The sequence below is a fragment of the Mesoplodon bidens genome (genome assembly GCF_964165515.1).
Source record: "Mesoplodon bidens genome assembly, chromosome: 9".
In the NCBI taxonomy this organism is placed as follows: domain Eukaryota; kingdom Metazoa; phylum Chordata; class Mammalia; order Artiodactyla; family Ziphiidae; genus Mesoplodon; species Mesoplodon bidens.
The window spans coordinates 9085307-9101789 of NC_138166.1; the positions used below are offsets into that span (position 1 = coordinate 9085307).

The 16483-nt window shown below is 41.0% G+C and overlaps 1 protein-coding gene across 1 annotated transcript in view; it reads right to left on the bottom strand.

Moving 5' to 3' along the window:
* The window catches only part of FBXL13 (F-box and leucine rich repeat protein 13), a gene marked incomplete at both ends in the record, with an annotated part of 192162 nt that overhangs the window by 172870 nt on the left and 2809 nt on the right, over positions 1–16483 (bottom strand). Inside the window, 2 exon segments of the mRNA XM_081244099.1 lie at positions 1744–1834; positions 2915–3018. Coding sequence (XP_081100225.1) covers positions 1744–1834; positions 2915–3018 — 195 coding nt within the window.

A 16483-nucleotide genomic window follows, 5' to 3' on the forward strand; every position in this document is an offset into this window, starting at 1 on the left:
AATGGGGGGTGGGGAGCAAAGCTAATGTTTATTTAGTATACTGTAATTTAAAATATTAGAAACATTGAGGATTAAAGTGTTTTACGTCTTTGTGGGGAAAAAAAAAAACCTTCATTTTTCTCTGAGGGTGAAAGAGAAATGAATTATCTATCCAGCCTAGGTTAAGCCCTCTAAGCAATCCTAGGCACCTAGAGATTTACAATTTGCAAAGTCATATCTAGTTTCTGTTTTTTCTAACTTATGAAGTGGGCAGCCTTTCTATGCCTTGATGAATTGTCATACTCCTTTCTAAATCTGGATCAGCTTCCAATATTTTGTGCTTTTAATGTCATGAAATATCTCTATGAATTCCTTTTCAAATAAAACTTTAGATTTGAAGTAGCTACAGTGTCTCTTAGAATTCTGTGCAAACTTTTAAAGATTCTCTATAGGCTTCTAGCTAGACATTGGACACAATCTGATAGTTTTTTAAGGTCATTTTCAAAATATTGACAATATTTACCCCTCTAGATCAGTGGTTTTTAATAATTTTAGTATCTTATAGCAATGGTTTTCAAGTGTTTTTCATGTGACATTATACTCAGTGCAGTACTATTCTAGAGGATAAGGGGTGAGGAGGGGAGGACCAAGAATCCCATGCCCTGGGGCTTCTCTCCCCAGCTCCTGAGGTTGCCCCCAAACACCTCCAAGAACACAGTTTGCAGATATCTGCACTCCATAGTGGATCAAAATTCTGTGGTTGATAAAGTCGTTAAGACACCCACACACCATGATGCAGATCAACTATGATCAAACATAAGGGTTCTTCCCAGTGTATTGGTGCCTCTGAATCATCCCAGGCTTGGCAGAAATATCCCATCCCTCTATTTCTGTCTCTCTGTCGTAGATCACTGATTAGGATCTGGTGTTACTCTCCACCCATCCTTCTAAATGATGCTTCAGGTTGTTCCTGGCTCTCAGCACCCACCGTGACCTTGGCTTTGATTCTACTTTGCAGTGCCTGATGTCACCAGCAACTAGCCCTGCCTGTGCTCACTGAGACACCAGCCTGGGATCTAGAGGTATGACACATGGTCCCACACACATCTAATTCGTGTTGCCCTTTCTCTCCGCACATGCCTTTTGCTATTTTAGCTTCTCTCAGGTGCACAGTCTTTGTTCTGAAAGTCTCCATATTCTGAATTACTTCCTTCCCCTCTTTACAGGATCAAAACCAGTTGTTGGAGCTGGTTGTTCCTTTCATTAACTTGGTCTGGTTTTTAAGTTAGGTCTCATTAATGTTTCGGCCATATCTTTGCGAGCATAATTCCCAGGCAGATAGCAGAGAGAATGGAGGGGGCGTGGAATACAGAGGAAGTAGATTAGAACGGAAAGAAAATATCCTCCTTTAAAAAGCTTTCCATAATGCTATTTTTGTCATTATAAAGATACAAGAGAGGAGGAGAAGGAGAAAGGGGGAGATTTAGTAGAGAGATTTTGTCAGAAAGAGAAAGAATAACTGCCTGTCCAAACGCTTCTTGGAAATTTGGGGAGGTTTCTATGAGTGTGGCTTTGTGCATATGTGTGTAGGGGAGTGGGGTGGGATGTTTGTATATGTGTATGTGATGTTCTTTCATGTTTCTGAGTGGCCCCAATTTCAAAAACAGTGTGACCTCACACCTCTCATGAAATCTAAAATCTTTTTGAGAGCTTCCATCCAAACTTAAGATGTATAGTGTAGAGTGTTTGGTTAATAATACTTACCAGATGATCATCCAGTCCAAAAAGTTGTTCCACGTAAGTTTCCAACAGTCTCCGAATTTTGGGTTTCATTGATGGATCAATGCACGTATCCCTTTAATAAAATCATAAAATGCAGTCAAAAATTAATTTCATTTCATGGTAATTAGTTCCATAATTAGTGATTTTAATGGGTGGAGGGGAAGGGAAGGGAAGGAAAAATACTTCCTCTTGGGAGAGGCATGTCAGAATCACCTGGAGGGCTTTTTCAAACTACTCCCCCTCAGGATCCTGCTGTGCTCCCCAAGAAGGCATAACCTCCCTGTCCTCATCCTCAACTTGAAATAAACTGCCCTATGAGCACACGTTGATGAGAGTGTGCTATGTTTCTAACTTAAGAACCAGTGGAGAAATTGTTCCTATTGAAGTTTGGGGGACTAAAAAGCCTGTGGAGGGGGACTCCCCTGGTGGCACAGTGGTTAAGAATCCGCCTGCCAATGCAGGGGTCACGGGTTAGATCCCTGGTCCAGGAAGATCACACATGCCGTGGAGCAGCTAAGCCCACAACTACAGAAAGCCCGGGTGCAGCAACGAAGACCCAACACAACCAAAAATAAATAAATAAATAAATTTATATATATATATAAAAAAATAATAGACTGAAAACTACTTGGGGTAACAATGTCCTAGCTCAATAAACAATCATGATGGTCATGAAGAACCTAGGGGTAAAACAGGAATAAAGACACAGACCTACTTGAGAATGGACTTGAGGATATGGGGAGGGGGAAGGGTAAGCTGTGACAAAGCGAAAGAGAGGCATGGACATATATACACTACCAAACGTAAGGTAGATAGATAGTGGGAAGCAGCCGCAGAGCACAGGGAGATCAGCTCGGTGCTTTGTGACCGCCTGGAGGGGTGGGATGGGGAGGGTGGGAGGGAGGGAGATGCATGAGGGAAGGGATGTGGGAACAGATGTATATGTATGACTGATTCACTTTGTTGTAAAGCAGAAACTAATAAAAAAAACAATCATGATGATTATATGTATATATAAAAGCCTACGGAGGGATTCTTGGACAATCTTAAGATTGGAAACATTTATTAGCAAGACCTTTTTTTGATAGTATACAATGAGTGTTTTACCTTCAAAATAAAATATCTCCCTACCATAAATCAAAACAATACTTACCAGAGAAGACTTTCAAGACCATTTTCCATTACAGCAGTGATCATTTCCTCTAAATACCTCAGGGGATCCTCAGGACATGTAACAAGTAGACCACAGAACAGAGCCTGGGAAAATGAAATGGAATCAGTGTTTCTGGATTTGCATGTTCTTACTAAGCAAGAGACTTTCTGTCAGACAAGGTCCAATAATGTGACAGTTTTTAAACTAAACGTGCTTTATAGATACCCCTCTGTATTTATTCAATGTTACCAAATAACCAGAGCAACATGCAGTTTACCTTTACTCCTAAAAATCTTCCATTGTAAATGGCGAGTTGTTGCACAGTGTTTTGCATTATGTGAGGAGTACTTTACAGTCCAATTGGAGAAATAGTTGTGATTACCTTAGATCAATTTTTAAATTGATTTTACCATTTTTAAATATGAGGAACTCCTTTTTTATTGAAGTATAGTTGATTTACAATGTTGTGTTAGTTTCTGTTGTACAGAAAAGTGATTCAGATATAGATATAGATATATTCTTTTTCATTATGGTTTATTATAGGATATTGAATATAATTCCCTGTGCTATACATTAGGACCTTGTGGTTTATCTTTTTTATATATAGTAGTTTGTATCTGCTAATCCCAAACTCCTAATTTATCTTTTCCCCCTCCTCCTTTTCCCTTTGGTAACCATAAGTTTGTTTTCTGTGTCTGTGAGTCTGTTTCTGTTTTGTAAATAAGTTCATTTGTATCATATTTTAGATTCCACATATAAGTGATATCATATGGTATTTGTCTTTCTCTTTCTGGCTTACTTCACTTAGTATAATGATCTCTAGGTCCATCATGTTGCTGCAAATGGCATTATTTCATTCTTTTCTTATGGCTGAGTTGTTTTCCATTATATATATATAATGGAAATTGAATCAGTGATTTTAATGGGTGGAGGGAAAGGACCCTCCACATATATATATATATATATATATATATATATATGTTCCGCACACAGCAACGAAGACCCAATGCAGCCAAAAATAAGTAAATAAAATAAAATAAATTTTAAAAATGTATTGGCGAGTCATATATTGAATACCTCTCCATCTGAGATAGAGAAAAAGATTTACAGCACACATCCCACAGAAACCACCTGGAGTGCTTAGACATTTCTCTTTGCCTCTTTGGTTCACTGGTGGGTCTCCTGGTACAGGTGTGGGGATGTGTATGTGTGTATAGTGGGTGAGGCACTCTCTTTGGCCCTCCCTCCACATAGGGCCTCCTCTTGCTGGCTTTTTTCCTACTCCTCTCTCTCATGAACAAAATAATTCCACCTCTGAGTCATGCAGAGTTCTTCCCACCTACCTCCATGAGCCAAGTGTCAACAGATCCAGGCCTGGGGGTCCTGGGTTTTAGACTCTCAGCAGTTCTCATAGTGTTCCTCCACATAAGAGGATAATTCTCCTGACTGAACCTGCACAACACATTTTCCCATTTGCAGTAGCTCCATGTCCCCCCCCCACCTTAGTGTGCAGCCTGCGGGCTGGGAACCTAGCCCCTAGGGCTATTGCCAAAGGGTAAGACCTCGATGTCTCTCCCTTCCCAGCTCTGCCTGTGATGTAGCCCCACCCCAGCTGCTTACAGTGAGCACTCAGCCATCTGCAGACTAATTTCCTTCTCCCCCAAACCTAAAGAATATAGTGATACAGGAGATCAGTGTTCTCACCAAAGTTGTCAAGCTGGATTTGAATAGTCTTCTATTACCTAAGGCCTGAAGTTGTCTATTCCCTGGAGGCTAGACTTCAGACAGCTCCCTAAATAGCCCTGATGAAAAGCCCATCTGCTTTCTAGCCCTTCTGTGCCTCGATCACTAGAGTACTGAGTTTCTCCACATCCTCCCCTTCATCCTAGTCTGGTACCCAGAGGACATCTGCAGCAGAACAACCTGGGGAGTGAATTGGTCTCAGAGGATGAGGTCTAGGAACCTGCATTTTGATCGGCTCCCCAGTTGATTCCTATCATGCTGAAGCCTTACTGGAATTCAGCTTTAAAGTAAATTATTGAGAAAATTGGGATCTGATAAATGAGTATGAGAAGTTGCTTATTTCTTTATATTTCCAAGCTCCACAGATCAGAAAACTACTTTTCCTGAAAAGTTATCCCGCAGAAATCAAATCAAGTTGAAAGGATAAGTCTATGGAATGCTAATAAAGTCATATGGAACTAGCATAGTTCAAATGTTCAGTTCTTGCATAAGAAATCTCACTGTTCATAGTTTCCCACTGGGCAAAATAAAATATCCTGAGGTTTCACATCTTAATGTGTGAACAGTGCATAGCTCCATGCAAATAGGAAAGCATAGTTCGTGAATCAATAGATTTTTTTTTCTGCTATAAACCATTATTAGCTTGGTCTTTATAAGGAGAGACAAAATATGCAAACATGCCCGCAAAAGGAATGTTTGACTCTCAAAAACAATGAGTAGGGCTTTATTATTGGTAGCCTTCTTAGTAAAAACTTACATGGTCAAGGACAAAAGAAAGACCATGACTTCCTTGGCTTTCTCAGTCTTGTAAATTCACAAAACAATTGTGCAATCCTCCAGTGTCTTTCACTCTGCCTCCCTGATCTCAGTCCAGAATATTTCTCAAATATTCTGAAAAATGTCTGGGTGCTGAGGACAAAGAAGGGTTTATCCAAGACGGTTGCTTCTACTCCTTTCCAGTAACCATCTTACAAGAAGCAAGACAGTGCAGTGAATGGAGGCCTCTGGGTTTAACTCCTGGATCTGTAATTTTCTGGTACGTAACCTCTGACAAGCTACTTCTCTTGTGCTTCTGTTTCCTTAACCATACACGGGATAATAAAGGTATATATGTCATAGGGCTATCATGATAATTAAATGAATTAATATACGTAAAGTACTTTGAATTGTTTTCTAGCACAAATAAGTACTCAATAGATAATAATGAGAGCAAGCCATCATCTTTTTTTTTTTTTTTTTTTTTTGCGGTACACGGGCCTCTCACTGTTGTGGCCTCTCCCGTTGCGGAGCACAGGCTCCAGACGCTCAGGCTCAGCGGCCATGGCTCACGGGCCCAGCTGCTCTGCGGCATGTGGGATCTTCCCGGACCGGGGCACGAACCCGTGTCGCCTGCATCGGCAGGCGGACTCTCAACCACTGCGCCCCCAGGGAAGCCCCATCATCATTTTTTAAATGATTCCACTGCTAATTATCACTTCCATTACAGGAAAAGACTTGGACAAAGAGAAAAGAAATTTTAAAATATTCCCTTGTACCATTCAAAGGCCCGTGTAATGACAGAGAAAGAGAGACTTTATACCAAGTCTATTGGAAGAGATTAAGACCAATGCATTTGGTCTTGGTTAGGAGAGAGAAATGGTTAGGAGAGAGAAGTTAATAGAACAATAGTTTAAATATAAATAGCAAGGTAAGAACTGTATATTAGAACTATGGGTAGATATAAGACACTTGAGAGAGCAAGTCTTGTTTATCTTTTTAGATACTCAGATAAACATAGGAAAAATGCTAAGGGCCTAAATAGCAATATAGAAGATAACTGCTTCATGAGGGCAGAGATAAAAGTGATTACCAAATGCTTGTGGGGTCCTCAGCAGTTGGAGAAACTTTCAACTGATAAGGAGAGGGCAGGAGTCTTCCTCTTGGCAAGAACAGAGCCTCAGGGGCACAGACCAGTTGGGCTGGAATGGAGGATAAATGTAAAAGAGAAGCAGACAAAGTCACTCTGTGACGACGTCAGAATTCCATACCGGGACCCAGGGCTGGATCCTCCTCTAGACACGATAGGCCATTTGTGATCAAACCCCTGCAAGATCAATCACATGGCCAAGGTCACAGATGGCCATACAACAGAGAGTCGCAGCTCAGTGTGTTTCCAAGGTCCCTCTAGGGTTGACCTTGGCTTTTAGAGGGTATATTCTTGCTTCTGGATTTCACAGATGAGGCAAAGAAGGGCCAAGTGATTCACAGAGCCAGCATGTTCTTAAACTACAAACCTAGGACTCCCCTCTGGCCCATACCATGCACTCAAACAAAATTGTGTGCGTGGGGCTTCCCTGGTGGTGCGGTGGTTGGGAGTCTGCCTGCCGATGCAGGGGACATGGGTTCGAGCCCTGGTCTGGGAGGATCCCACATGTGGAGCGGCTGGGCCCATGGGCCACAGCTACTGAGCCTGCGCGTCTGGAGCCTGTGCTCCGCAACAAGAGAGGCTGCGATAGTGAGAGGCCCACGCACCACGATGAAGAGTGGCCCCCACTTGCCGCAACTAGAGAAAGCCCTCGCACAGAAACGAAGACCCAGCACAGCCAAAAATAAATAAATAAATTAATTAATTTAAAAAAAAATTGTGTGCGTGTGTATCTTCCTCCAGAACTCGAGAGGTTTTTTTTCACGTTATCTATTCCAAAATATTTTATTCATATGCCAACCCCCAAACACATTCTTCTTTCAAGTAGACGGTAATCAACATATAGTTTACACCTTGTTTTTTTCCCAAATGAGATTGCTTTTATTTTAATTTTTTTTTTTTTGCGGGTACATGGCTCACGGGCCCAGCCGCTCCATGGCATGTGGGACCTTCCCGGACCGGGGCACAAACCCGCGTCCCCTGCATCGGCAGGCGAACTCTCAACCACTGCGCCACCAGGGAAGCCCGAGATTGCTTTTAAAATTGCAATGTCAGCACCACATAGTAACAGAAACCCCTTTACTTAGGAAGAGGCTTAAGTTTCTAAACATTGTCCAAAGTCCCTTCAACCTCCCTACCCTCCAACCCCTAAAACAAGTCCAAAGTGACATCTCAGAAATGCTCACCATCCCCATCTGTAGTAGAGACGGTGCTGGCATGCTGTAGTTCTAGGTGTCTTAATTTTTTTCTATGGAAGTTAGTAAGTTAAAAATTTGTAAATAAAGGGGGTTCTGTGTCTTGTCAACATTTAAATAGAGGGTGCCAAATTTTTATTTTAGAAACTCTATAACTAAAAAGATATTGAAGATTATCGAAAAGGATCAACTGGATTTAGCCATTAAGGAGGGACCCCAGGGACAGGAAGATGCCCCCAAGGCCAGAACTTGAGGGGTTTTAAGGCAGACTGGACAGGAGAGGAGACGAGATCTTTATGAGGTGCGAGCAAGACAATAAAAGCAGGATCCTAATACCTGTGGGATTGTGCCTGGCCCAGCAGGGAGGTGGTCACCAGCCATGTAATCCCTAGATGAGTAGGTGAATTTTTACTGGAGAAATAATAAGCCTTTGGGGTTGTCATATGCCTTTGGGTTGTTTACGTGTACCATGGGTTTGCCTCTGGAACTGCGTCTATGAAATGGCTGGCTGGGCTAAGGGAACACAGCAAACATAACTGCCCTCAGGGGAAGCCACAACCTTCTAGTCCCAGGGTCCAGCAAAATGAGTTAGTGTGACCAGTTCCTTCTCATCTACATAAGCTTGTGGTCTCTTGCTCATATATGTAGTAATTCCTGATTCTTGCATCTCTGGCAAGTATTTGCAGCTATTAGTCTCTAAAAAAAACTTCTGATAGTAGAGTCTATGTGATTTAGAAATAAATACTTTTTTTTAATACAGATTGGAAACAATCATGAAAGAAACACAAAGCATAAAAACTGCATAAGAATTTTTTAAAACATGTATTTATTTATTAATTTCTAAAAATAGAAAACCTTGCATAAAGATCATGGTTTGTAACTTAAATATGCCCTCTGCTGGGCAGATCTAGTTTTGCAAACTCCTTTAATCTTTCCTATTTGTTAAACCGAAACCTGAGCTAACACTTTCTCACTCGCAGATGCAATCTTTATATGTAGGGACTAAAGAGTTTTGTAGACATTTTACCCTTAACATCTTGCCCATCTTTGGTCCCTATGGGGCAGGCCTTGTTTGTAGACAGTGTGCTGACTTCTGCCTAGTATGTAGAAAATTGAGAGAGAAACAGATTTCTAAATACTTCTGATAACCTACTGTTTGATATTCTACCAATAGGGCTTCATTGTATGGACTCCTAGCTTAGTGATAGCTTTTAAAATACAAATGTCTTTTGGAAGGAATATCTCCAAGGAAAGCGATTCCAACAGTGGTGGGATGAGTATTTCAGAGTTCTCAGAGAGAGAAACAATGAATATAGTGAGAGTGAAGAATTAGAAGGATTAGAAGGCAATATTCAGTTTCCCCACAATTGTATCGAGGCACAGGCTCTCAGTGTCTACATGTAGATAGTTTTTTAAAAAACTTTGAATTTCTGAAATATACTTTTGCCAAATCTTAGAATAATATATAGAAAGTAAATATTTTATTGCCCAAATTCCCAAGTCTTTGATCATTTAGTTCACTTTTTTTTTTCAAATCTAAAATTAAAGTTTAAAACAATACTTGACTCCAAGGTCTAAAAAAAGGTCTCTATGTTTATATCTGTTGTATAAATAATACACCTAGGTTGCATGGCACTGTGCTAGGTGCTGATGGTCTATGAGGTCTACTCACTTGCTGCAACATGGAGGACATGAACCATGAAGGAAGAGATTATTTCCTGTGATTGATCACAGTGGTTTCAAATTTTGTTTTTTAAATCAGAAAAAAAAAATCTTAAAAAAACTCCCAAACTCATGAGAATCGCCAAATATAATCTAGATACTTTCTTAACCTCTAGAGCATCCCCCATAGGAGTCCTTAGAACCCTGGGATTCTGCTAAAAAAGCAAAAAAAAACTTTGGAAATCTATCAGTATGCAATTACTCACACACAGGCATACCTGAAAGCAGAGTGAGAAGATTTTATGAAAGTGCCATCGTAAGCAGGAAAAGAGGCTGACCCATCTAGGAAAGAGGGTGTCCAGGAGATCTCAGCTGGCACAGCAGCCAGAGGAAAAGGGCTCTCATCCCAGGGAGACCAGACACAGGCCTGCAAACTGGCCAGCCAGCTGGTTTCCTAGGATGAGAAACCAGCACTTGCCAGCAATGAGTGTTTTTATGCTTCTTATGCTTTCTTTGTATGTTTTTTTTCTAATTCTCCATCAATAAATTTCACTTGATAATAGTATGGGAAAGCAAAAAAGGAGGCACTTTTCCCTACACATAAGCCTGTTTTTATTATTTTGTTTAAATATATTTTCTGATTATAAATATAGTATATGTTCTATGTAATTTGGAAAGTTGAAAAAAAATACAAAGAAATAAAAAGCAACCATCATCCTGACAACCAGAAATAGCCTCTAATAAAAATTTTAATTTCAGTCTTTCCTCAATACATATATTTTTACAAAATTAAAATTAGGATCATACTACATATAGTTTTTTTTTAAATACATTTATTTATTTTATTTTTGGCTGCGTTGGGTCTTTGCTGCTGCGTGCGGGCTTTCTCTAGTTGTGGTGAGCGGGGGCTACTCTTCATCGCAGTGCATGGGCTTCTCATTGCTGTGGCTTCTCTTTGTTGCGGAGCATGGGCTCTAGGCATGCCAGCTTCAGTAGTTGCAGCATGCAGGCTCAGTAGTTGTGGCTCGTGGGCTCTAGAGCACAGGCTCAGTAGTTGTGGCGCACGGGCTTAGTTGCTCCACAGCATGTAGGATCTTCCTGGACGAGGGCTCGAACCCGTGTCCCCTGCTTTGGCAGGAGGATTCTTAACCACTCTGCCACCAGGGAAGTACCTATATATACCTTCTTTTAGTCCTGGCTAGTTATTACATTGCGAACATTTTTCCATGCCACCAAAAATTCTTCAAAACATCACGTATTGAGGTTGGTTGATAACCTATTGCATAAAATTATACCATAAAAGTTTAAAATTTATAAATGGTTGGGCATTTAGGTGTTTTTAACTTTTTCCCATTATTAAAAATTATATGATATACATATTATCACTACTAATGATGAAATGTACATATCTTCACCTCTATTTCCTTAGAAATAGAATATAGAATCAAAATGTATATTTTGAAGATCTTCATACATTTCTCAAAATTGCTTTTCTAAAAAGATATTATCAGTTTATACTTTCATTGATAGCCAGTGGGAGTGTCCCATTCACCTTGCCAACACTGAGAATTAAAACATTTTTATATTTGTTGATTTGATGAAAATAATTCATTTTCATCTACATTTCGTTTTTTTCAGTACAGTTAAATTAGTTTTCTTACATTTACTAGCTGCTATAGACTGAACCGTGTCCCTGCAAAATTCATATATTGAGGGGCTTCCTTGGTGGCGCAGTGGTTAAGAATCCACCTGCCAATGCAGGGGACACAGGTTCAAGCCCTGGTCCGGGAAGATCCCACATGCCACGGAGCAACTGAGCCCGTGCGCCACTACTACTGAGCCTGCGCTCTAGAGCCCGCGAGCCACAACTACTTAGCCCATGAGTCACAACTACTGAAGCCCGCACACCTAGAGCCCATGTTCCACAAGAGAAGCCACCACAATGAGAAGCCCACACCCTGCAACAAAGAGTAGCCACCGCTCGCTGCAACTAGAGAAAGCCCGCATGCAGCAATGAAGACCAAATGCAGCCAAAAATAACTAAATAAATTTATTTTTTAAAATTCATATTTTGAAACTCTATTCCCCAGTGTGATGGTATTTGGAGATAGGGCCTTTGGGAGATGATTAGGTTTAGATGAGGTCCTGAGGGGAGGATCCTCACGATGGGATTAGCGCCCTCATATAAAGAGACACCAGACAGCTTGCTCTCTTTCTTTCTCTGCCAAGTGAGGACACAGTGAGAAGGCAGCCATCTGCAAGCTAGGAAGGGAGCCATCAACAGAACTCAGCCATGCTGGCACCCTGATCTTAGACTTGCAGCCTCCAGAACTGAGAAAATAAATTTTTGTTATTTAAGCCACCCAGTCTATGGTATTTTATTATAGCAGTCCAAGCCAACCAAGATACTAGCCATCTATGATTTTCTATACATTCGATATGTCATTTTTGGGGACAGGCTTTATTTAGATAAGGATGCAAGATATAACAGTAACCAAAGAGAGAATCTCAAAAGGATGGTAAAATTGAGAAAGATAGCAGGGCCACTTGTTGAATCTCTACTTATGTCCCCCGAAGTCTCCCCTGGAGTCTTTCTCAGCTAAGGGTTTAAAGGGTTTTGTGGTTTGAGACAAGCCATGGCAGCAGTTAGTCCATGACTTACTCTCTGTCTTAGTCCATTTGGACTCCTATAACAGAACACCATAGACTGGGGGACTAATAAACAACAGAAACGTATTTCTCACAGTTCTAGAGACTGGGAAGTCCAAGATCAAAGTGCAGGAAGATTCTGTGTCTGGTGAGCACCACTTCCTGGTTCATAGATGGCCATCTTCTGACAGTGCCCTTACATGATGAAAGGAGCAATGGAGCTCTCTGGACTCTTCACTGTAAGTATTCTAACCCCATCCATGATGGCTCCACCCTCATGACCTAATCACCTCCCAAAGGCCCCACCTCCTGATACCATCACATTGGAGATTGGGGTTTTGTTTTTGGTTTTGGTTTTGTTTTGCGGTACACGGGCCTCTCATTGTTGTGGCCTCTCCCATTGCGGAGCACAGGCTCCGGATGCGCAGGCTCAGCGGCCATGGGTCACGGGCCCAGCCGCTCCGCGGCATGTGGGATCTTCCCGGACCGGGGCACGAACTTGTGTCCCCTGCATCGGCAGGCGGACTCTCAACCGCTGCGCCACCAGGGAAGCCCTGGAGATTGTTTTTTTTTTTTTTTTTTTTTTTTTTTTTGCGGTACGCGGACCTCTCACTGTTGCGGCCTCTCCCGTTGCGGAGCACAGCCTCCGGACGCGCAGGCTCAGCGGCCATGGCTCACGGGCCCAGCCGCTCTGCGGCATGTGGGATCTTCCCGGACCGGGGCACAAACCCGTGTCCCGTGCATCGGCAGGCGGACTCTCAACCACTGCGCCACCAGGGAAGCCCAGAGATTGGGTTTTAACATATGAATTTTGGGGAGACATAAACGTTCAGTCTATAGCATGTTCATATCACTTTGTTCATTTTTCACAATATGAAACTAATCACTGTGATTCCTGAAGATTTGAAAATAGGTATCAATTTATTTCGGTGCATGTGAGAACAACTGTCCCATGTGTGACTCTGATTGCAGGTGACCAACCTGACTAGACAGCCTCTCCACCCTCCCTGTGCCACTCAGACTCTTCCTGAAGTTCCAGAAGCTTGGTGCCTGTGAAAGCAACAACCTTCTCAAAGACACAATGATCATATCTGGGTCAAAGGTAATTTTCTCTGGCTTATTAAATATATTAATGCATTCTAGACCTGCACTAATATGGCAGCTACTAATTTCATGTGGCTGTTGAGCACTTCAAATGTGGCTAGTCCAAATTGAGATGTGCTGCAAGTGTAAACTACACACTCAATTTTGAAGACTTAATATGATTTTATATTGAGTCCATGTTGAAATGATTATAGCCTGGATAGATTGGTTTGTAGAAAATCTATTGTTAAAATTAACTTCGCCTATTTCTTTTCACTTCTTCAGTGTGTCTGTAGGACACCCAAAGGGATAATGCACAGAACACTCAGGAGAAAGTGTGAGCTAGAGACAGCTTCAGAGTCATAGCTGCAAATGGTTGAAGCTGTTTTCTACTAGCACATGGTAGATTCCTGGTAAATGCCTGCTGATGAAATGGTCAAATGTACCCTTCTTAGCTGACCACTCTTGTCATCCCTTCCAAGAAAAAAAGGCTGGCTGGTGTCCAGAGCCTAATCTGTTGTTAAAAGAAAAAAAAAAAAAAAACCTTACTTGAATTGAACATAAAATCCAGCAGATTTTAAGCTGGTGTGCAAACCTCTAGAAGTCCACAAAGGCTTTCCAAGGGATGTGTGAGAGTGAATACTATAAAGGACTCCATTTCCAGGTCCTCACCTTTCCCATGTATTCCTTCCAGAACCTGATTTGCCTCAGGACACATTTTGTGATTTTCTTTTCCCGTTCTTCCCATTCACAATTGCTTTCTCCCACTCTAGAAACTAAAGGCCTGTCTCTCATCCATCTGGAATCTCACTACACAGAAAACTGAGGCAGAGAGATTTAGAAACTTGCTCAAAGTCACACAATTAGTAATTGGCAAAGCCAAGAATCAAACCTAGGCAATCTCGTAATAATAGATAATCCTCTTGTATTGCTTTACACACTTTAGGGTTCAAGTAATAAGCCTCAACTAAACATGGAGTTTATTGGCTCCTACACTAGAAATTCTAAAGGTAGATCATGCTTTGGATGAATTTAACCCAGTGACTTACTGATGTCACTAGAGGCCTGATTTCTTTCCATTTCCTGACTCTACCTTCCTCAGAATCCACTCACCCTAAAACCATCTTTCCTTGTGGACACAGGAGAATTGGCAATCGCTCCCAGGGCTACATGCTTCCCCACAAACATCCAGAGATCCATCCAGATCCATCTCTGTCCCAGCATTCCAACCAAGCAACCTGATCTAAACTGGTTTCGGTCACATCTTGCCCCGTCCCACGATCCTCACCACCACCTGTCATAGTCACAAACGTTGTGGCCAGGGAACTTGAATGTGCTGGTTGTCATAAGCCAATCAGGGTCCAATCCCAGAGATAGGGATAGTCAGTTTCCCTGAAGCATATGGGCTATACGGGGAAGAGGTAGTTTATGGAATAAGAGTGTAAGAAATATTAGGAAGAGGGAAGTAGATGTTGTGTAGGCAACTTGTTAATGTCCAGTATACATCTGCTCCTGGGGAACACAGAAAAGAAAGAAGAAGGGATATTTATAGAAGGGTTGAGACCCACTTACTGGGTGATAGTGTTGTAATCCACATCTTATTCGTTCAGATAATACTTTGAGATCCAACTTGATCCCAGATGCCCCTTGAATGAACAAGCCAGGTATATAGCTGATTGTATTTCCTTAAATGGCCATAACAATATATCCCATCCCATGAGCTCTTTTTGCAATGTGACTTTGATACACTTCCCATCAAGAAGTGGGGTATATGTTCCCTCCTCTTGAATCTAGGTGAAAATAATGTTATGTTGACTTCCGAGCCTAGGTCATAAATGGTGATATAACTTCTACCTAGTTCTCTATGGGGACACCTGCTCTTAGAACTCAGCCACCATACCGTGAGGAAGTCCAAGCAGCCCATGGAGAGGCCCAAGCTCTCCCTAAAAAACCTTGCAAGAATTTCAGATTTTTGAGCAAACTAAATCAGTCATGTTGTTTTAGGCCATGAAGTTTTGCAGTTGTGTTACACAGAAATGAATAATTGATACAGCAAGCTAACAGAAAATGACTACACAGCCAAATCAAGCCTGTCATTTCATCCATCCCTAGCTACATACATTATGAGAAAAAACACCCAGCCATGACTATCATTTATTTTAACTTTTTATTATGGAAAACCTCAAACGTATATAAAGTAAACAATAGTATAATGAACCCCTATGTGCCCATCACCCAGTTTCAACAATTATCACCATTCTGTGATCTTTGTATTATCTACATATTCACCCATTTTTCCACCTGTTCTCAATTATAATTTTTTTAGGTAAAGTTTACATGAATTCAACACAAATCCTAGCTGTATAATTCTGACAATGGATACACCTACACCTCAGTCATTTTCCAACTCCCCAGAAAGTCCCCTGTGTAGCGTTCCACTTAAGCCTTCTGTATCAGTCAGCGTCCAGTCAGGAGACAGAAATCACACCAGTAAGTTGAGTAAAGAACATTTATTCTATTCTAATAACTAAATTCTAATAATTTAATTCAAAGTTATTCATTTTAACAGACAATGGTTTTAAATTAATAATAACTAACATGTTAAAGAAAACAGGAAATGATAGACAAAATGGATGAAAAGATGCAGAATGTTAATTGGTATGTATAAAAAAATCAAATGGACATTCTAGAACTGAAAAATATGCCATCTGAAATTAAGAACTCATTTGATTCATTTGATGTATTTAACAGTAGACGAGACTCAGCATAAAACAGAATCTGTAAACGTGAAGACAATCAATGAAAAATATCCAAACTTAAGCACAGAAAAGAGAATGGGGAAAAAAACAGAATAGAGCAAAAGAGGCATAGACATGTAGGACTAAATTAAAAAAAAAACCCTAACATATTTATGATTGGAGTCCCAGAGGGAGAAGAGAGAATTAGGTAGAAGCAGAATTTGAAAATGACCAAGAATTTTCTAAAACAGATGAAAAATATCAATCAACAGATTCAGTAAGCCCAGTGAATCAAGCAGGATTGAAAAAAAAAATCAGCCTCTATTCAAAAGTTGGCAGGGAAATGATATCCTAAGTAGACAGCCAGGTTTTATTCAGGACAGGTAGGTGGAATTCAGAAGAGGTTAAATATACATAGAAATCTGTGTTGAAAGATGATGTATTCCAAAACTTGCAGAAGATGGGTTTTAGAAGAGTGCTAGGCATGGAAAATTGGGTCAGGCGAATACATGTACAGGGATATGAGACACAATGGGATTCAGCCTGATAGTCTCTTAGGGGAAGCAGGTAACCAGGTTAAGGTGGGTGTCTGAGG